Source organism: Sturnus vulgaris, chromosome 4 (assembly GCF_052056855.1).
Source record: "Sturnus vulgaris isolate bStuVul1 chromosome 4, bStuVul1.hap1, whole genome shotgun sequence".
Classification (NCBI taxonomy): Eukaryota; Metazoa; Chordata; class Aves; order Passeriformes; family Sturnidae; genus Sturnus; species Sturnus vulgaris.
This window is the reverse complement of record NC_142246.1, coordinates 61485629-61508282: the sequence shown is the minus strand read 5'-3', so window position 1 is coordinate 61508282 and position 22654 is coordinate 61485629. Positions and strand designations below refer to the sequence as shown.

The 22654-nt window shown below is 37.7% G+C and overlaps 1 protein-coding gene across 2 annotated transcripts in view; it reads right to left on the bottom strand.

Moving 5' to 3' along the window:
- ARHGAP10 (Rho GTPase activating protein 10) overlaps positions 1 to 22654 on the bottom strand; it is a 138084-nt gene that overhangs the window by 71385 nt on the left and 44045 nt on the right. For both annotated transcript variants that reach the window (XR_015803351.1, XM_014880541.2), the window contains exons 4-8: positions 13111 to 13182; positions 9714 to 9815; positions 6670 to 6780; positions 4547 to 4651; positions 876 to 1005 (exon numbers count right to left, since the gene is read on the bottom strand). Coding sequence is in view for 1 of the 2 variants with exons in the window: in XM_014880541.2 (XP_014736027.2) it covers positions 876 to 1005; positions 4547 to 4651; positions 6670 to 6780; positions 9714 to 9815; positions 13111 to 13182 (520 nt within the window). In the remaining variant the exon portion in view is untranslated. The remainder of the gene's footprint in view (positions 1 to 875; positions 1006 to 4546; positions 4652 to 6669; positions 6781 to 9713; positions 9816 to 13110; positions 13183 to 22654) is intronic.

The following is a 22654-nucleotide window of genomic DNA, read 5'->3' as shown; positions in this document are numbered from 1 at the left end:
TTAAGGTCTGATCACAACTTCTGACACCAGAACTCTCACCTATTAATCAGTGCATACCCAATATAGAAGACACTTAGTTTAGAGGCCAGCTTACTGCAAATAGTATTGCTGAGATTTGCACCATAATGCTAACTGGTCAAACTTGGATTCTGTCCCTTTGTATCTCCTCCCTTCTATTACTTAACTTTTCCTAAAAAATAGGTCTGCAAATGAATCTTCTCACTCTATAAGGGCAAACATCTTAAAATCACGATTTATGCAAAACGTTTAAAAATAAATAATAAATTACAATAAATTGTCATTCCTTGAGCAACAAGAGCTCTGCATCTTGTTTGGCTTTTTTACTAGTGTGAGAAAGATTTATAATTGTTTGAAGTGTTGACAGGATATGATTTATGCAACATGCACCTTCACAGCAAGAATTTTAACACCAGCTACCTAACATATAGCCTGCTTTATCTGACCCTATCATCACAATTAGGTAATGAAAGTGTATCAATGAATCAAGGAAATGACACTCAATTTCATCATACTCAACAAGCCAAATTTTCAGAGGCTAATTTGACAACTCGTGTTGCTGGCTGACAACAAATGTTTGACAGTTCTAGGAAAGGTCATTAGTAAGGGCTTAAAAATAAGATGAAATCCATTCTTTGGTCAAACAAAACTTCCCTGCATCCAGTCACTTTTACAAAAAACTGTCACATTTTCAGCTCCCTATTCTTTTTATGAACCACAGTAACAATGATGTTAAAAACTTTGAAAATGTACTTAGATGACTCTTTAATCAACTGCAAATTCTTCCTGTTACCTGTAGAGATAAGACTTGCTCATATGCCCAATATAGGCACTGTGGAATACAAAATACACCTTACTTTTTTCCTGTACATAGAGGTAGCCTTCCATTGTGAAGTGATTTGCTCTTTTATGTTCCTGAGGATTTCTTCTGATCTTGTTCATGAGCTCCTCTACCTCTGACCTTGTTCCTTCAAAACGATTCCGTGTCTAAAAAGAGACAGCAAAAACCCTTTGGTAAATAGAGAGGAAGAAAGGCTTACTCTTCCTGCCTGATAGGAATCATGCACTGGGTCTGCACAGCAAGGTTTTGGTGGTGGGGGGCTACAAAGGAGGCCTCTGTGAGAAGGTGATAGAAGCTTCTTCCATGTCCCATGGAGCCAGTGCCAGACAGCTCCAAGATGGATCAGCCACTGCTCAAGGCTGAGCCCATCAGTGACCATGGTAGAGCCTCTGGGGTAATGTATTTATGAGGGGAAAACCACACAATGCCAAATACAGCCCGAGAGTGGAGTGAGAATATGTGAGAAGAACAGCTCTGCAGACCCCAAGGTCAGTGCAGAAGATGCTCCAGGTGCCAGAGCTGAGATTCCCCTGAAGTCCCCATGGACATTGGATAAGTCCATGGAGGACTGTCTCAAGCTAGAGCAAGGGAGGAATGTCAGGAGTCCTCCCCTTGAGGAGGAAGTACCAGTAGAAGCATCATGTGAACAACTGACCATAACCTTCATTCTCCTGCACCACTGAGGGAAGAAGGGAGGGCTGATGAAAAGGTGTGTTTAAGATTTGGGTTTTATTTTTCATTACTCTACCCTAATCTGGTAATAAATTAAACTGAATTCTCCCAGTCAAGTCTGTTTTGCCTCTAACTGGTCTGTAATTGTCTCCCTGTCCTGTTCTTGATCCACAAACTCTCCAGCTAAGGAGGGCAGTGATAGAGCAGCTTTAGTGGGCTCTGGCATCCAGCCAGGGCCAACCCACCACAAATAACTATAAAAGGAGACAATGATCCAGGCTATTTTAGGATAGTCAGTGCACAATTTCTATATATGTGTTTACTCTCCAAGTTTTCTGATATTCTTCAAAATCAATGTAGGGTTTAGATGTCAGCTGCTGTGACTGCCAGAGTAGGTTTCTAAAGCAATGCACTGAGTTGTTCAGAGAAATAATGACTTCAAAATTAATTTGAATATTGAAATTTCCTTAGAAAAATATTACTACCTCTATTGGCTTAATTCATGAGACTTTTACTTGTTGTCAGGAAGTAGAGGATTTTCTGTGGTAATTGAGGAAAAAAGTGTCAGGAAGGTCATCAACAATGTATACAGATTGAGAGTATATGTATGCCAAATGTTTTGACCACACACAGGCAGAAGCATACACAAAAACAACCCAAAAAAACTTGGAAGTCCAGTTGATTATTATTCCTGAATGTCACTTATTCCAAAGTCTGCAAGCATCCGGAAAAGAAATATTTATCACAATATTAGCAAAAACAATCAGAAAGTAACCATGCCACCCACAAATTATGACAGGATTACACAAAGCAACTGAGTAGCTCATCCCTGACACAAGAAACTCTTTGGTTTGATCTGAAAAACACTGGTAATTGGTCAATGAGCAAATAAAACCACAACAATCATGGTAATAGCTGTTTTTCTCTACAAATGCACCTGTCCAAGCTGCAAACACAAAAAAATACTTTAAAATCCAAGCTGGTACATGTGTTTTGAGGAAAGCACATAATTCCAAATGCATACTTATGTGGCTTTTTGCTTTGTGAGAGTACCTTTATTTTTCTGCAAATGCGGCCTCACCTATTTTATCTTTTCCCCGGGACAAGCATACAAGATAACATGACTTTTGGCAGAATCAGATTTCTACAGCTTGGGCTACAAGTCTGGTGTGTTTTTCTTTCTTTCATTTGACAGGAGGAGATGGGCAGTGAGAGGAAGGCAGGGTTTGTGGTAGGTCATGGAGAGGAAATCCATAGGATAATTGTACCAGTAAAGACAACCTGAATGAAAGGAAAGGCAACTACTACAACTATACTGGCAATTCTTAAATCATTCTCCATATCCAGCTAGGCTGTCAGTACTGGATCTTGTACCCTGTAATTTCTAACACATCAATCCAGTGTTCTGCCAGCAGCTCAGGCAAACCTCAGCTCATTTTCTCTTTAGGATGTCTTGTTGATCTTCAGCACACAGGAGAATGTGTCACGTCCTCTCACAATCTTTTCAAATGCTTCCTTCTATTCTCCTTTTACCTCAGATAGTTGTTGAGCCTTGTTCTGCCTTCTTTCTACAGCCTCTATCTATTCATAGAACTTGAGCTGCAAAGCTCAGGCTCTTTAGAATTTGGTGGGGCACACTGTGATACCATTCAGTCAATTTGAAAATGCAGCTGCTGAGATTAGCTTACTTTCTTACTGCTCATCATTTCTTCAGATCACTCCACTGGCTCTTTTCCATCTGTATTCTGAAACCCAGCTCTTCGAAACTGTATCAGAGTTTCCCTCTCATGTTTCATCCAGCATCAGCTCCCCTCTATGCTGCTCCTCACCCTGTTAAGCATACAGAAGCAGCAGGTCTGGCCAGACATTTCCCCCACAAGCACTGACTTCTGCCACAAAAGCCTGCTAATGAAGTCACCACTAATCAGTTCCCCTTCTCAAACCAAAAAACAGCTCAGAAGGAAACTTGACACTTGAACATAGAGGAAGAAAATTAAAGGCATGGTACGGTGGCATGTGAATCACGTCATTACGCATTACAACTACTGTAATCCTCCCTTCCCCTCCCGGCTAGTTAAGCCATTTCTAAAAACAGACTGTCCTCTCCAAGAAGGAGTTTCTGTGTCTTAATTCCTGATGCCTTCTGAGGTCAACAAAACAAATGCACCATCAGGAGCTGATTGTTTGCTGTATGATGTGTGGTTTGCTTTCTACCAAGAGACCTCTGGGCACACCCAAGTTCCTCTGAGCAAGCTTTATCCTTTATAAATCTCAAGGAAGCAAACAGAACATCTGACTAGTGACTCTGCCAGTCCCACTGCTTCAGCCTTCACCTTGTTTTCTGCTCTCCCAGTCCAGATCACACTGGGAGATTTGTGATGAGGGCACACTAAACTAGTGGTGGCCCCGTTTGCCTGTCCTTGAAGGAACACATCATATTGTCAAATATGGCATGGATGCCAACCCCAAGTCTCCTTACACAGTTCTGCACCCCAAACCAACAGGGATGTTCTTGTCTGAAAGGGCTGGTGCAAGACAAACTCCACACTGCTGTGACCAGCTGTTTTTCTTCCCTTCTCTTAATTATGGATAATAGGGATATGACCCTCAGACATGATCACCACATACTCAATTTCAAAGCACACCCAAAATGCTGAAAGCTTTGTACTTCATTACCCATACTCTGAATTATCCAGTGCTGTATGCATTTTTAACAGACTTCATTCGTTTTTAAATAACCCTTGCATTATTTCTGTCTCAAAAAAAGATTTAAAAAAAGGAGTGGAGGCCTTTTACTTCATGCTTGTTTTTTAAAGTATTATTAAAAATTTGAAAGAACTCACTGGAATTAGTAATGATTTGTTCAGTGATGTGGTTTGGTATCCAGGAGATGGCAGCATATCCCCAAAATTCACAGGCAATGCACTCACATGGAACTAAATGTTGGCAATACAGATATCACACATGCAGCAACTTCAGCAAGTGATTTTACTCACAAAAGTAGACTTAACTTACATTTTGTATATTTATCTGCAAGGCCATTTTGTAATGATTGAAGTCTTTAGCAAGTTCATATCCCTGGTGATAGAAAGTGAACAAACCCTGAAAAAATGATAGCACCTGAAATAGAAATAAAAGACTTGTTAGAACAAAAACCTCCATTTTCTTCAATACAATTACTGCACATAGGCTTTTATGGAAAGATAGATTAAAAAATTATTATTTTTAAATAAATTTCCACGAATGCCTACACTTTATGAGTAATATTTAAATCCAAATGATGATCTATGTATACAGACATTTTGGATGGTCCTATCTGTGGAATTTCACAACTGATCTCTACTTTCCATTTGACCACAGGGAATGTATATCCCGTGTCCCCAAACTTTCCTATGTAACATTTTCCTACAACTGTTCTGCTATCAGTGATGTCTGGAACATTATTTGTGCACAAGGAGGTAATGATCATTCTGTCTTTTAGTCAACACTTCCCTGGTCATCCTTTTCTTTGCTAATGACCACGTGGAGATGACTTTCACTTCAGTCATCTGGTTTGCTGGAAGAAGGAAGCTTTTCCCACTGCTGCCTTCTGGGCACAGATCTGACCTTCTGTCAGAACCAGCATATGCTGACTTTAGTATTTCAATTTAAAAGAACAAACAAGTTGTACTACACTGGGAGCAGCATGAATTGTAGTCCTAACTCTTGTTTAGTTCAGGTTGCTGGAACAAAGCAAGTGAGACATAAAAGAACAACTACCTAAAGAGAACAAGCCAAAGAACGTATTTAATAAAAGTCTGAAGTCAATACAGCAAATAAATCATTTTCAAAAAATGCAAAACCACAAACTTTAAGTATTATTAAGGGAAAAGGAAATAAGAATTTGGTACAAAATAATTTCAGCTTTCTAGGCTAGTAAACTTCAAGTACAAATCAGGCAACAAAGTTCAGCCCCATCCAGAAAGAGCTTTCAGAAATGAGAGGGAGACATATTGCAAGAACATAATTTGAAGATTCATTTCTCTAGTCTGGCTCTGAGGAAACTTCAAATGGTCTGAAACACAATAACCAAATGCAAAGCTATTTAGGATTAGAAAAATATTTTTAAAAATATTTTTTTAAAAAGCCAACATATCTACACCAAAAACCCCCACACAACATTCTTTTCACAGCATTTTGCCATTCTTTAAGCAATGCTAATATAAGTGCAGTCATTTATTCCCCCTTAAGTATTTTAGCAATTTCTTTTCATACAGGAATTATCTATATTAAAATAGACAGTTCTTACTAACAGCACAATGACCAGCTATTTTGATTAGGGTCATTTGAAACATTTTTTTCATTATTACATTAAAGTAATTGTATCAGAATAAAAGGACAGATTTAGCCCAAAAGCACAGACTTCAGAGCATGAGAGAATGGAAGTCACTTCTACAATCCATCCTCCCTTTATTCTCAGTATTACACTTACAGTTCTCTTGTTGTTTGATAAATTTACATTTATTATACCAAGCTAATTTACATTTCAGAAAATTTTAGAATAAGTTCTTCTCACAGATTTAAGAAAGTCTTGTCAGTGCATGCACTATTTTCACCAAAATTCAATTAAACCCCTTGATTTCTGCACAGATTCAATTGTAAGTGAATTAAATATATCAGGCTACCCAGTAACAGGCTTCTTATCCAGCAGCACTCTCCTAAATTATTTATATCTGCAATTAGCAGACCTCTAAGCCCAATCTTCATAATTAAAATTGGATTCTTTGCATTAGTCAGCAATAAAATTTCGTTGGTTAGAAAACCAAAGGGAAGAAACCCGACACGAACACCTTGAATCCTCTATTCTAGCTTACAATGTGAATTTAGGTTTTTGCAGTACAACAAAAGGTTTCACACATTTTCTGAAAATCCACACTCAGTGGGTCCAAATCAGCTCTTATTGCCTAGGTAAGATTTGACATGCCTGGTTAAGTTCATCTGCACTAGGAATCTGTGCAGATGTAACAAGCTGGTTTAAATTCTGTTAAATCATGGAACTGGTTTGTGTTCTCCAGAAAGCAGAGCTTAACTTTTGTCCAAATGCATTCCTTCTCCATCCCTTTTGAAAGGCAGAGTAGGTTGAATTCACTGATACTTACAGGCTCCACACACTCAAATTTCTTCCTCTCCTGTATCTCCTGCAACTTGCACACGTACTCAAGGGACAGGTCATAGAAGTGTTTCCTGTTCTGCTCCACTTGGTTATCTGCCTGCACACAGAACACACCTCATGAATTTTCACAGACATTTTGCAGGCAGCTCAAGGGACAGCACACACACATAAGTGGCAAGCAGGTAATTTCCACCATATTTGGGGGATTTGCTACAACACAGATCATTCATTTACTCTCAAACGGCAGCAGCAATTCCCTTTCACTAGGTAATCTATATTGTTTTGAATCATGAGGCTAGATTTTTAAGAAAAATTCCAGTAACACCTCTTCAAGCTTCTTTTCTAGGGAATCCAATTTTCAACAGCATTGCAAAGGTACCTGCCAAAACAGAGAGTGGGAGCTAAGAGCATCTTCCATTAGAAAAGGAGGAAATCTCTCCAATCAAATTAAGGAAGAAAATGTTATTTCTGAAAACTGCAGTGCTGGTGCTGTAAGTTTTACCCTACAATCCAAATAACTGTTGTAAATAGCCAGAATGCTGTTGTGCCCATCCCACACCTGTGCTCATTCTGACTGGCAAGAAATGCAATAGAAAAATTGGTACAACACTCCACAAGTTTCCCCAGAGCATCAAGTATCTAAAAATGCAGCCTTTCTACCTGCAGCTGCTATTTAGCACAGCTTTGCAGAAATGCCAACACCATATTGATGCTAAACAGTTGCATTTCAGCTGCCATCCATCTGCATATAAATATTTCACTTTCTAGTGTCTACATATTTTATGAAGTTATTATTTAAGGTACATGAAAGATTCGTATAAATGAATCTTAAAACCTGGTAATAGAAACTGTTATTAAAATACATTAAAGAAAAGGTTACTCTAAGTCACTAACAGTCTTAGCCCACAAAGATAATACAAAATGTTTTTCTACAGTGAATTACCAAATGAAGTGGAGAAAGGGTTAGATGAGAGGACAAGACTAACTGTCAGACTCTGTCTTAAATACTGGGTTTACATCCCTCAGGCAGAACAGTGGCTGCTGTGCTTTAAGAGGATAAGCCAAATTAGCTTTAAGACAGTTTTGCCTTAAGATGTGCTTGGCTTTACTGCTTTGTGCTGGAGAACTATCAGCACTTAAAGGGGCATAACCACAAATGCCATTAAATAAATAAAGCCCTGATAAGTATTTCAGTAAGCAAATGTGTTTCAACAAGCCACGGCATTTTGATGCACCACAAAACTGTGGAATTGTTTGAGATGTCAGCCTATAAACACAGGAATTGTTTGAGTTGTCAGCTAAGCTTCTAATCTTATATACATGAAGGGTACCACAATACCCTAGAAAGAGACTCTGAAATGGATCTTTGAGGACATCTGGCTCACCACACAATCCAGAATACATTATCACATCTCTCATTTTTTTGAGGCATGAGCCTCCCCATGCACCCAGCGAGTTGCATTGTAGTTTGTGTACTGTTGAAGAAAGAGAAAAGTAAGACACACACCGTGCCTCAGTGAAATTACAGGAATATCCCACCACCAGGAGGATCAAAAGTTGTATTCATGTTAAGACACATTCCACAACATGGCATTTTTTTCATCGAATTTTTGTCAAATTTATCCCTGCACTATTTACTCCAGTCAGGAGTTGACATAACTAGACATGAATAAAATTAAATTATATACATTATAATGCAACTATATACACCTGTTCTCTAAGCTTGTGCAAGAAATTGTTTCCTATTTCCTCTGACAACATGCTGCAAGGGCCTTTTTACTTTAAACTGCTTATACATTTATACTCCAAAATTAAACATACAAATGCAAGAGCCTGACTGACGAATTTCAGAATTTTTGTCCATGAAACTTTGAAGGACATTTAAAACAAATCTACTTGCTCATTCTAGATTGCACACATGCTCTAAAGCTTCAGGCTATATTTGCTTCAGAACACCTCTTACAGGCATTATGTATTTTTCCATTGAGGTTTGATATTGAGAACTATATTTCAACAAGAGATCATAATCAGCCCTTTATCATTTTCTCTGCATCAAGTTCTTTGGCAGCTGATCAATTTGACAAAAGTACAGGTCCTGACACATAAGCCATGCCCAGTAACTTCACTGGGACAACTCAACTCCCCAAAAGACACTTGTTTACACCTTTGAGGGTCTGTGTTGCAAATGCAGCATGGTGAAGTGACATCTTAGTGAAACTCAGGAGTAGAGAAGCTCCTGGGTAACTTTACCAGTAACATGAAGCATTTTTATGAAAAATGGCATAGAATATTTGGAATGGGGTAGAGGGCAGGGACAAGAGTTATCCCTGAGGAAAACATTACCGTTTTTTATAGACTAATCATTAATAATTCTGACATAATTACATTTCTCTGGGAAAAAAAATTCCTTCTGGCTACAGCAAGTCTCTACAAGATTTCCTGGCAGTCTTCTCACATACTATTTGCTGTTGCTTCAGAAATAAAAACTATTACAAATAAGTTGATGATGATAATAAGCTCAGAGGGACAGAAGGAATGCCAGGCAAAATACATCTATCAGTTATAAATTGTCAACAAACTATTTTAAATCACTACTCAAAAAAATCCCAAAACAAATCTTCAAAACATGACAAAAAGAAAAGGCACAAACTCACTTTATTTGGGAATAAAAGTCTTGCTGTCCTGTGCATAAAGTGTTATCACAGGACATTCAGCCAATACTCCCAATGCAATGCAAATTACATGAGTGGTAAAGCCTTGTAAGAAATGCTGAGTTTTTCAGATTATGTTTGCACTTCACTATTCCCTCAATTACATTTTAAAAAATGACATGATGCTCAGTGCTTCATACACACAAACTCTTAATTCAGGTGGAGCTACTAAGTTCAGCAAATAGTGATTTTCTCACCAACCTTTCCACATGAGAAAACTGGTTTGTTTTACCACTAAGAATGCTGTTTCTGCATTTGCATAAGTATATTTACCTATTCCAAAGACTTCAGCTTGCATAAAAAAGAGAGGCAACAATACCTCTTGTAATTGTAGCTCTTTCTTCTTAGCTGATAAATTCAAATGTTTTTCTAACAAACTGTAGTTCTTCTCTGTCTCTTTATCAAACTTCTTCTTTTCCTCCTAGACACAGAAACAAAGTAGCAACCATGTAAATATAAAAGTGTACTATTTTTCTTCTTTTAAAATTCTAGTTCATCAGGAACAAAGAGAAAAAAATATCATAGCTCCATAGCTCCAATAAGCAGACAAAAATATGCTCCATCTAATTTTAAAAATTAATTTAAAGGCTAACTTGAAATGAAATCTCATCATATCATTGTGGTGTAGCTTATCACACAGATGCTTACATCTTCTAAGTTAAAAAAGCATAAAACCTGACCTCTTCTTGATTCATTGCATTTTTCATTACTTTCAGGCATCATCCACACCACACCTTGTTTCTGAATAAAAGGCTTTACATGGAAACACCAGCTTCATTGAAAAAATAACTTTCTAAAATTGACAAGGGAAAAGTTGCAACAGCTTGAAACCCAAAGCAAACACACCTATACATTACATAGGATTTCTTAATTTTAAAGCTATACAACAACCTTAGTGCTGAATTCCTATTTCTTACCAGAGTTTTATCACGCCCATGATAAAAACTCAATAGAAATAAAAAATATCCATAAAACTTAATATCATAGTATCAAAAGAGAAACTCCTACAGACACATAGGAATATCATTTGCACAATGCAAATCTATTTTTCTGGATTTCATCATTTTTCCATTTCACCAAAAGGAATGTATTGGAAGAGGGACAGTCATTAGATTTTTTAAGGAAATCTGAGTTTCTGAATCTAATTTAGTAGAAGATATTGTAAAACAAATTGATTCCTCAGCTCCAGTGTATTAAGGCAAAAACCAGTATTCATGAATTCAACCAATCAGTTTTGAAGGTATTTTTAGTTTATCTAATTGCAGTTGAAAATAACCTCAAATAAGTAAAATCAAGTATTTAACTACATATTGAAGAACTGGCAGATTTATTCATCAGAAAGATACTAGTTCAGTGAAAATATTTTTCCTCATCTGTACATTTGACATCACATTTAAATGTATTCTAACCTAACCCCTAGTTAAACTTCACAGACATTTTTATCTCCTTTTATCTCTTTTTATCTCCTCTTAACCCCTCATTTTGAATAATACTATATATATTATATTATAAGAGATACACAGTTTGTTCTCTGAACCATTAGATTCTGAAGATGGCATCACATTAAAGAGGCTGTTTAGGATTGCTTCTCAGCAAGGACTTCCACCAGAATTTTTTTCCATACTCTGAGACTCAGAATTTCCTTTAAAAAAGGAGTTTTTAAAAACATTTGTTATCAACTGAGAAACATGAAGATATGCATATAGTATCAGGGTGATTAGAGACAACACATTAGCAACTTGGGGAATTAGGAATAAAGAGTGCAGGGAAAGAGGTGAATTTTTGTGTTTATATTAGCAAAACTTCCATTGATGTGGTGAACATTTGAATGCTCCCAGAATGAAAATAAAATAATACAATTTAAAAAATTAATTAAAAAAAAAAAAAGTAAAGGCAGTTAACTTAACAGGCAAATCCAGAAACTTCACACACATAGCTCTGAATTAGTGCAGCAACACCTTTCATTAAGGGGTAATTCTCAGCTTCTAGCTCTATGAAGCTAAACTTTCCTCCTCTTCTTTTTCTTCTTAAGCTTAACTCAGCCTATTTCATCAACAAAGGTATGTAAGATGCAGAAAAAAAATCTGAGGCAGCAGATTCAACTTTTATTTTGTAATGGTAGAGCATAAATCTTTGCTACAGCAAATACTACACAATGTTGCAGATTTATTTCACCACTAGATGCCATAGCTTGGTTTTCACAGCTAAGCAGAGTAATTTTTCCAATGTCAATGTTTTGATTATATTGAATGGATATTCAGTTAAGAATATTCCAAGAGCTAAATGTTTTTAGAGGGTTTTTATTTATACATTATACAATTATGTAAGACTTCTATTTAAAGGTCATTGAGAATTCTGTCAAAAAAAAAAAAAAAAAGAAAGTTTAGATCAGAAATAAAAGCTACAGCTTCACAGAAACAGGGACACAAGAAAAGAAACATCCATCCAAACAAAATGGGAGATGTAAGCTGTGTGAAATTTGTATTAGAAGCATCAGGGAGAGAATTCTGACTAAGAAATGAGTGAAGATATGAGATAAGTTAAAGCAGTAGGAGTTCTCACCCCAAAACCAGCAATATTCTTTAATAACAAAAATAATGCATTCATTAGACAGCTGCTTCTATGACAATTGGTTACATTCACAATAAATTCTCTCTTTCCTTGGAAGACTGGCTATATTACAGACCCATTTTTTATTGTGTGTTGGTGGGGTCACCTAATATACTTCTCTCAAGTCCATAAAATGACACAAAGCTCATTGTGGCATTGAACTGAAAGGATTTATGATCAACAGAGCATTTTCAGTTCATGAACACTAAAATCATATGCAGAACATGTTAATCATTCCTGCCAAGGTCAAAATGTATAGTGCTCTCATAAGTGAAACATTGTCTTAGCTACTAAATATCACTGGTGATGAAGTCATGAAATTTTAAAATAAATAATATGCAGGTATTTTGAAAATGTATTGAGTTTTACAACAGAAAACTATAATAAAATGCTGGTTTCTTTCTTTTCTACTTTTTTTAATAAGTACTTAAATTCTCAGGTCAAGAAGGAACGTAGATAGATACAAATTTGTCCTTGTTGCTTTTATCCAAATCTAGTCTGTACTTAATACATGAAGTTTACTTTGCTTTTTTTTTTTAATATGCACAACTTGACAATCTTGACATCTGACAATCTTTTAAAAATGACCAAATACTTTTAACAAAAATACTTTCAATGAGATCTTGGCCTTAGCTTCTTCATCCCTATTATTCCCATGCATACAGAGCCAATGAGGTATTTATTCAAAACAAAAACTTAAATAAAGGCAATTCTCATTAGCAGGAGGCAAAAATGCAATTAAAAGCATATGGATGAGCAAGCTCCTTTAGGTAGTTAATATTTTTCAGCCTTTGATTGTGCAACTGCAGGCAAATACAAAGCAGAAGAGGGTTACCCATTAGGAAGGGGGGGCAGGCTGTTAGCAGAATTCTTCCTATTCCAGACAGGGGAGATAAGGGAGGTGGGGAGAAGGAAGGGAAAGGACACATTCTTCTCATCTTGCAACATTCCATTTGCTTCTGAAGCAAGTTTTCAAAGTAGAAACAAAAAAAGTGTGAACACATGAAATATAAACAATAATACATTTCTGCCAATTACATGTCATTATTACAATGCAATCCAAGTAGAGAAATTAAACAAACTTATAAAGGCAAGGAGGGACAAACCTTTACAGCTCCTAGCTGCTCTTTCCTAAATCTTTCCAAAGGTTTGATCAGAGTTTCAGTAACACTGAGTGCCTAAAGAAAAAAAAGCATGGGTTAGGTTTCTGTAGCCAGATTGATGAGTCACATCAGCATTTAAAAGAAAAAAGCAGGCAAGCTCTGGGGTAAAATAAAAGAAGCATGCGAGTTAGAACTTCTAACTCAAAAAAAAAAAAAAAAAATCACATCTCCAACCAAGTTCATTCAAGCTTACAAAATTTCTTAATTCAATCCACTATCAAAAAAACCTAAACTAAAACAAATGGAAAAATTTCAGAAATTTCCAGGTTGCACCCACAATTGCAACTTCTTCATTTGTGCCAGTCTTGCAGATCAGGTTGAAGGCCTCAATGACTGAACAGCAGAATGAGATGGAGGACAAATGGGTTTCATTAGGGGATGCAAAAATTTCTGCAACAAGAAGCACTACAGACAGCTGTGGAATAAACCAGTGAGTAGCAAATAATCTTTAAGACATTTAAAGCCATTAGGCATTCATATAAATCTCCAAATATTTACACACTTAAGTACATTAAGAAGACCTTAAGTTAAATCATAAAATCAAAGAGGCACAAAGTCAATAAACAAGGAGTTGAGATGACTGGGTGAGCATCCACCAGGGCACTTATGATGTACAGTCTTATGGCCATAGTAAAAAGAAAAAAGGAGGACACAATATTCCACCATAAGACAAAAAATTGCAGCTTATTAGATCTGTAGAGCTACTAATTCACATGGAATTTCCCTGAAGATGGAGCAGGGTTCCATTTGGTGCAAACAAGACTTGAAATTTTAAAAATACTTGAAATTTCAGGAAAGGCTGATATTTTTTGAAGACAGCAGCAGCATGGAAAAGACAGCAAGAACATTGCAGGTATGGGAGAGCAGGTGGGATCCTTCTGGTCTGTTCTAAGGCAGATCCACAGAATAAATCATGCCCAGGACTGGGCTGAGATGCCAAGAGTTCAGGCAGAGCTCCCTAGAATCCCCCTAACATACAACAGAAAACTTTCTCTCTCTTTCCTCCCCTTTCCCCTCTCTTTTTAGTGAAAAATCTTCAGATAAAACATCACAGGCTTAAACCGGCCTTCTGGAACACTTCTGAAAAATTCTTATCATAAAACACACATGGGATATCCTGGAGATCTGAGCAGCACTGTCTGCTCCCACCCATCCCTGGAGCCATGAAGGATTACGGTGGGAGTCATCCTGCCAATTCCCTGTAACCAGAACAGCCCACATTTCTAAGCAGCCAGCACAGCACACTAACCTGCAGCTAACTGGAAACCCAAAGGGCTGGCAAGTCTGGGCCAAACCGGGTGATGCACAGTCATCCATGTAACAGCTACATCCTAACTTCAGAGCATGTTTTCTCAGCACAAAACTTCCTTCTGCATCCATTTCCTGACTTTGCCAAACACATTTTAAAGCACCCTTCGGTGCACCCTTAGTGGGAGCAACAGGAAAAAGATCTCTCAAGTCAGATTGGAGAGCATGAAAACCACACAATCAGTCCAATATTGGAAAACTTTAAAATTGTTCCTCTGTTCTAACAAAGTGAAGGAGAAAGCTCCTTGGAGGAAAACTCAGAGAGGATGGCACAAACTTTCACAAGGTAGAGCACCAGAGTTACTGGAATCTTCTCAAAGCATTTAAAGGTAACAACTGAGCACTCACATGGTTAGTAGGTAAAGAATAATTAACAAATGAAAAGTTGCTTATTAGTTGTTTGAACTCTTACACAAAGAAGTGTAAAGTTAACACACATTGAGTGTATGCTGAAGACAAAGTCCAAATCAAAGAAAACCATAGCACCTTGATGTAACACAGGAAAAATTTTAAAAAAAGGAAAATAGATGCATAAAAGGCTGTGTTTCATAAAACAGCAGCATTGACTGTAAATCACTTGTTCTGCTACTCCTGTGCAGGATTAACCATGGGAACCACTACAGGAATTTGTTTGAAGCAGAAAATAATCCTTAAATCAAAATGGGATGTTCTCTTCAGCGACTGCCAACAAGCAGATTCCACTGCTGCCAGTGGGATGATACGCCAGTAATTCTTTCATTAAAAGAAAAACAAACTTCCCCTCCTTCCAAAAAAGACATTTCTCATTTTGCACTTAAACTTTTGTTAACATTTTGGTTTTGATGCATTCCCAGGTGCCTGCCATAAAGGTACTTATGATTTGTCACCCCTTTTGCTTTCTGTGCCTGGGTTAAATAACAGGACTCTATAACTTCTGGGTGGAGTGAGATTTTGCAGATCTTTGGTCATTCTCACAGAGCTTCATACCAGGCCATATATTAAAATACAAGACTGGTAAATTCAACAATGAATTACAGAGATGTTCTTCTGACTGACAAAGTTCATAATTAAAATATGTCCAATACAAGATTACATAGAGAGGCAATCCTGCTGTTTTCCAGTACATAGAATCCAGTGCTTGTCATGAAAAGTTACAAAAAGATGTATTGTTATTTATAGAAAAAAAAACATTATTTACACTGCTGTTCATTCTTATCTTATTTATAACTTGGAAACTTGAAACAACTATTTTTTAAAAACTATAGATAACAAATTAGCAAATATGAAATAAGCATGGGATTACCTGAATAATATTTGCAATTATCACTTGTACCTTCCTTTAGAACTAGAATCACGTTAAAATGTAAAAATTTCAACAAAAGTTAAACTAGGCATTTAAGTTCATTAATATGAAAATAGATGTTCTTTTTTTCAACTTCTGTCTTGAATCTTACATTCATTCTCATCCCTCTACTTCTCTAATCTTGACAGGAATGTACTATTTAAAAGGATACTTTAAAATCCCTTTCTTTACATCTCTGATCTATCCAAACCTGCAGGAAACAAATGTATATTCAATTATATGTGGCATGCAAGTCATAAGTGAATCAATCTAACGAGGTGTCAGGCAACAGAATCTTAACCAGTTTTGCAAATGTCAGAGTCTCAGGAATGCTTTGAGAAATGTTTAACCCAATGTGCACACGTGTCTTGGGCAGTCTCAAACTGCTTACACTATTCCTGCTCTGTTTGCAGCACCTACAGAAAGGTCAAAGAATTGACTTAATTTGAACATAAACCTGGCAACAGCAGCAATAAAATCATCAGTGCCATCACCACCTCAGATCTCTGCATCGACATCACCAACATCCTGAAGCACATTGTCAGCTTTGTGTATACCTATTTCAGATGCCTTAACAAAACTCCACTTGCTCAAGCAGAGAAGTTGTACAGAATAGTGATCATCTTGCCTTTTCCAGCTCCATTTCCTCCAAAGAAAGACGTAACAGCCATAGATTAAGGGGCCTCAAGCACTCTTTCCAACTGCAGCCCTCAAAGGCACAGGCTGAATCCATCAGCCAGCTCATTCACAGCTGTTGGATGCTTCCTCAGTCAAGTCAACAAGACCCAACAGGTCACTGAGCAGTCATTGCCAGTGCACAGGATGACTCCATTTAGACTGTCACTTCTTCCTTTCCCAGAAAAGGTGGAAGGAGAGGTGTTTAAGGAGAATCTGCTTCCACCAACACCTCCTCCTATGCACTGTAACCTGACAGAGAAGACCAGGCACCAGCATTCAATGCTCCTCTTGCTTTCTCCTGCAGTAGGCAGGAGCAGCTTCCCCAAGTTTCCAATCCCTTTCCAGGCACAGCTAGGCTTACATTGCAGAGGAGGAAGGCTGCTTGCATGGCCTGTAAATCAGTAGCAACCCACAAGAGCTCTCTCCAAAGTTCAGTGGCTAAAAAGGTTAAACCAACCTAAGTTAATCAAAGTTTGTTATTAGACAAATGCAGCGCTGGCTTCCCAACCTTCATCCTAAAAATGTTCTTAGAGCTCAGCCTTTACTTTGAAGCACTGGAAATTGCACACTGCTCATCAACAACTCTGATGGTGAGGTAAATACATATCCTGACTCTGCTCCATTTTGAATTGAAGCATTCTCCCATTAAAAAAAAAAAAAAACCACCCAGATTTACTGAGACAGAAAAAAAAAAAGCCATAAACATACACCTTCCTGCAGACTGCACTGCAACACAGGAGTGCTGAGTTCCCAATTCCCATCTCAGGAACTGGAATGCAGATTGGATGCCTTGCATAACAGAAGAGGTTCCATTCCTGAGCATACCAACCAGAAAGATTTATTTGTAGTCAGGGGCAGGATTGTTTCTGCCCTCAACAAAGCTACAAGGCAAGCCACCAAGTCAGTAAGGCAAAGCTCATGAAACTGAGCAAGTGTCAATGAAACCAGATCTGGGAAGGAAGCTTTGCCTTAGTGAGTGCAACAGAGAAGGCAGAAAGGAAGACATACCTAGCAGTGATTCAATAACAAAATAGTTGACAATGCTGCTAAATAAAGAAGATTACTTTCCAATAAAGATATTTACCACTACAGCTGCTCTTCTACTTACAGAGGATACAGTTGTGTTTTCCCTAAGAAAATGCACCATTCAGCCTAACAAAAAAAGCCAATTCTGATACCTCCAATGTTGGGGGAGAGAGAAATATATAAAAAATACTATTTTCTCCAAAAAGCTTTCCTACTTCACATATTGATTTGCTACTGAAATTTCTCAAAGCATTAAGACCTATGCCTGAAACCCTGCATTATTAAAAACTGCAGACACAAATCCACTACTGAAGACATCAGATGTTACTTGCAAATCCTGAATCTCTATTCTTTTTCTTCCCACGAGAATATGATTTGCTCTTATAGTTATACATGCCCCAGTTAGCTGCAGAGCCAACTGCCCTGTCAGACCTACAGACAGAGGTATTTCTCTATAACCACTCCTCAGCACTGGTTTTGTATTCATCTGGAGCACTGATGACTGCAGACAGTACAACCCACCCCCAAGGCTCATTATTTTGTTTTCAAATCAAGTTTTCTTCCAGTAAACATGTCTGGATTTTCTCCCTGCTCTAGAGCTTTCCCATTAGCTTTACAATCTCTGATAATAATGAAAGGGCTTCAGGCACACATTGGGATACAGACATAGGATTTTTGGTTTTTAGAAGGCCTGCAGTATATAGACTAAAGGATCTTTAAGAAGGTCTCACAGCACATTAATACTTGCGTGTCTTTGCAAGTGTGCAGAGGCTATAAAAAAGAAGTGACATCCATTGCTGTGGATTCATTTCCTGTGGAGGAATCCATCTGCTAACAAAACAGCCAGAGGGATATATCTGACTTAGAGACAACATATTTTTTGCACTGTTGAAGCATCAGGAGGCTTCTGTAACAAAACACATCACCTCCCTCTTAGGTGTTCCAGAAGATTACCCTTCAGGGTTTGGTAAGAAGACAAGAAATTTCTCCAACTGTTCCAAGGGGAATTTCCTAGACCATTGAGCCACTGACTCACAAGCCTCAAACAGGCAGAATCCTATGCTCTGCACTTCCTAATTCTTTCAAAAGCAGAAGCCTTGGATTGCAGGAAATACAAGAACTGGACGCCTGAGCTCACCCTTCTACAGAAAAGTTATTTCCTGTTCATCTCCTGGAAGTTCATGACTGACCTAAAGGACAGAGCTAAAAGGGCCTTCTATGATCCATCTGTTATGCTGTGCCCTACTCTAAAAATGCTGCCCTCATTGAGCCTCTTGTTATGAAACCACTGGCCTCCAAAATCAGACTGGTATCATAAGGAAACAAATAATTTCCTTTTTTAAAAAAGAATAATTAAATAGACAGTGGGTTTTAGTAAAATTATTTTCTGAAAGCTATTTAATAGTCCTGTCTTCTGAGTAAGTTTATTCTTATGCAATACATTCCACTATAAAGAGAAAAATACTACAAAGCCATAATCATAACAAACAAGAAAACAAAAAAAGAAAGAAAACCAGACTTTCACACATTGCAACAAACCAGCTTCCCCCATCTGCAGTGAAGGAAAGCTGGGTATAACTCCTCTAAGAAAGACCCTCCCTTAGCAAACCACAACACACCACAACAATGGTCTGCTTCTCATAGACATACATGCAACCATAGACATTGCATGTGGTCATAGGATGATCCTGACCAAGCAAAAAGGCTGCTCAGAAAAGAAAACTGCATAATGCCCATTTTCTTAGTGCACGGCAAAGCTCATCACTGAGCAAAAAGATGACTCTGAAAGTCAAGGAATCCAGCAGCAAACAATGGCATCAGTGTTCAATCAAGAATGAATTGCTCAATTGTCAGTGCTTTCCTCCAGAAGAAACAGTGGTGTTATTAACAACCAGCAAAATCCAAACTGGTGGCAGTTTTACAATGCAAATTCCAAACATTTCCCAATGATGAACTAACAGAATGAAAATTCTCTAGTGAATTATGTTGATGCATATGAGACCACAGAGTTATCTGGAAGAGGAAGCCAGTGGTAACAGAACTTGTCAGCTGTCTTCACTCAGAGGTGGGAGGACACACCCAGATCTGGCTTTGCACTTCTTTTTCCTATTGCACAGGCAAGTCATCTTTGGTTTATAGATTCATGTGGTCAAGTTCATATGCAACTCACAAAACTATTTCAGAAGACTCTGTATGACATTCAAAACACATCAAATAAATGAAACATTCAATGTCAGGAACCACCAAAACAGAGGAAGATGTGCCTGAACACAGAACCATAGTTCTCTGTTCATGTTCCATATTCTGATAATTACATGATTGTCATCTGGTCTCATACCCAACAGAGGAAAAGGGAAGGCTGGGCAATGACATATGGCAGCAGTTGCTTTGCTTGTTTCTAAAATTGGAAAATGTTTTATTAAATTGGAAAAATTGCACAGGAAAGAAAATAGTGTAGATCTTGCAATTAAGGTACTCAAATGCTGTTCCATCTGTACCTCTATGTCTGCAGCTGAGATATTTAATGTACTGTTGGCAGCCTAATTTTTCAGAAGTGGTCAACAATTATGTCCTTTCCACTGTCTTGGCAGATATATTTAGCAGTCTGCACTGTCAGCAGACTTAAAAGCATCTACCATACGGAGCACTACATAATGCCTTGAACTCCTATTGAACAGATCTTGAATGCATCACACATCCAGGACTATTGGGTATTCTTTTACTCTACATCAGTGAGTAAACTGATTGCTCCTTCACACAGATTTCTTCAGATTACTGTCAAGACAGATTAAGATTTACAAACCCCTAAATACCCACACGCAGAGTGCCAAAGAAAAGCTTAGAAAAATTAATACCATCATCTTCACAGCAGTCAACTGCTGAATGAAATCCAGATACAAAAGTCACTGGACAAAAGGTAACAGTTAGCTATTCAGGAACACTGTGTGTTAAGTGAGCACTTCACCTGTGAAATAATACTCAAGCACTTCAATATCTAATCGTAAGAGGCAGTTTAAGTAAGAATAAATAAGTAAATGTACATATTTGTACAGATTAAAGTATATCTTTAACCTTTAGAGTGTACACTTTTGAATGTTAGCAACTTCTTTTAACTTGTGAAAGCACAACTGAGAAACCCTCTCCTCCCTTTTTTTTTTTTAAGAAGAAATAAAAAAAAAAAAAAAGACTACAAAGCAACTTCATGGGGATATTTCTTTAAAAATCCATAGAGAAGCCATTTCTTGTGCTTCTGATATATGCCAGGAATAACTCTGCTTTTCAGAGAGATGCTAATTTGGATTTGATTCTGCCAACCTGGTAAAACTGACAAAGAACGCAAAAGAATTTTTCAGAGGCCAAAACTGCAAAGATACCCACAGCACAAGAACAAGCCTTTCTTTTGAAAAAAAAAAAAATAGAAAGGAGGCAAATACTTTAAAGTATAGCTGTGTAGCACCTTTCCTCTTGAGATCCTCTTGAGACATCTGAAGGAATAGAAGTGTGCAAAAAATGTAGCAGGATATAGAAAAGAACGTATCAAAGTAAAACATAGTTATAGTGCCTTGGGAAATCACAGGAAATAGAGTAAGGTGAATATATTTGTATCAGAAATCCTATACAAAGAGAAATGTGATGGAGTAAAAAGGAAATAGACAAGTACTTAGGGGCAAAGTTAGAAAAAAGGCAAAAAACATTTTATCTGGTAACAGGAAAAAAATAAGGAAAATAGGTTCTTCATATGTATCTAAAAAGAGAGAAGAAAGAAGCTGTAAAACCATTATAGAACTGAAATCAGTGTTCAATCAATGATGGAGTATAAGACAAGAAATTTTAATTACCTCCACAAAGGAAAAAACCCTCAGTTAAATTATAGCAAACTATCTAACTATAGTTAGTGGGGGAATAATATAGAGGGGAAAAACAGGTGTTGAGGGAAGTAAGGACTCTTTAAGAGCAATTAGATGTATTCCTACATTACACAATGGAAGTATTAATTGCAGTCAAGTCAGAAGAGGCTTTGCTTCAGAATAGATTAGGAAGTCAGCAAAGCAAACTAAGGGGAGAGGAAAGCAAGGTCCCAGAGGATGGTAGAAGAGCAAATATAGAACAACTTAAAAGCAAGAAGAGGAGGAGAAAGCAGTAATTCTAACATAAAAGACTGAAGGTCTAAACACAGTATAATGAAATTGAACAAGGAAAAAAATAGATGTAAAACACCACTTGGAAAGGGTAACCATGAAAATACTACAATGAAGGAAAAGGGATCAATTTTATTCCATGACTACTGTGGAAAAAGTCTCAAAAATTTCCCAGCTTAACTTGTAGTAAAGGAGACTCACTGTGAACATCAAGTGAAACAAATGAAGACTAAAAATCAGAATAAAGAGAAATCCATGTTCCTGGAACTTTTTTAAGGATAGGTTAGATCAACCCTTGACAAGGATCATGTGAACTCCAGAAGCAGATAAAGGGCAGGACAGAGGAACTCCAAGGAAGGAAAGCACTCAAAGCCAGCACAGCAAGGTGACCGCAGCAGGAGTGCCAAGCACTGCCAAGATTACTGAGGGAACAATTCAAGAGCTATCAAATTTGGTTATGACTTAGCAAGACTGGAATCAACAGAGAAAACTAATTAGGGGCAAGCTGATTGTGCAGAAGCCTAGGATGGAGAAAGGGAGGTGTGAAGGAAAGGACAACAAGCTATTGGTACCCACCAGGTAACTCTTGTCAGCACAGCTCAAATTAGAGCAGACAGTGAAGCCTGTCAGTCCCTCCCAGGAATCCAAGCTCCTTTCTGCTGCCAGGAAAACTGGAGCCAGGAGGGAGGGTTTGGTGCTCTCCCTGACAAGCAGGGGAACAGCTGGGTACTGGGACTGAGCATCTGAGCATCACCATGCTGGGCCTTGCTCATCCTCACTTTTTCCTACCATCTTGCCAAGTTCCTTGTCATCCCCGAACTTCCCCAGCACTTCTGCAATGCCAAAGGAGCAGAATCTAAGTCCTACGACTCCATTCACCCTCAATATGTAAAAATAATTTCCAGAATATTCTCAGGGACAAAGTGATCTATTTCTTATCTGCCCTGGGGAGCATCATCAAGCTACAGTGCTATGGAAAAATGTAATTTGGTTTTGTATTGACTCTAATAATTTC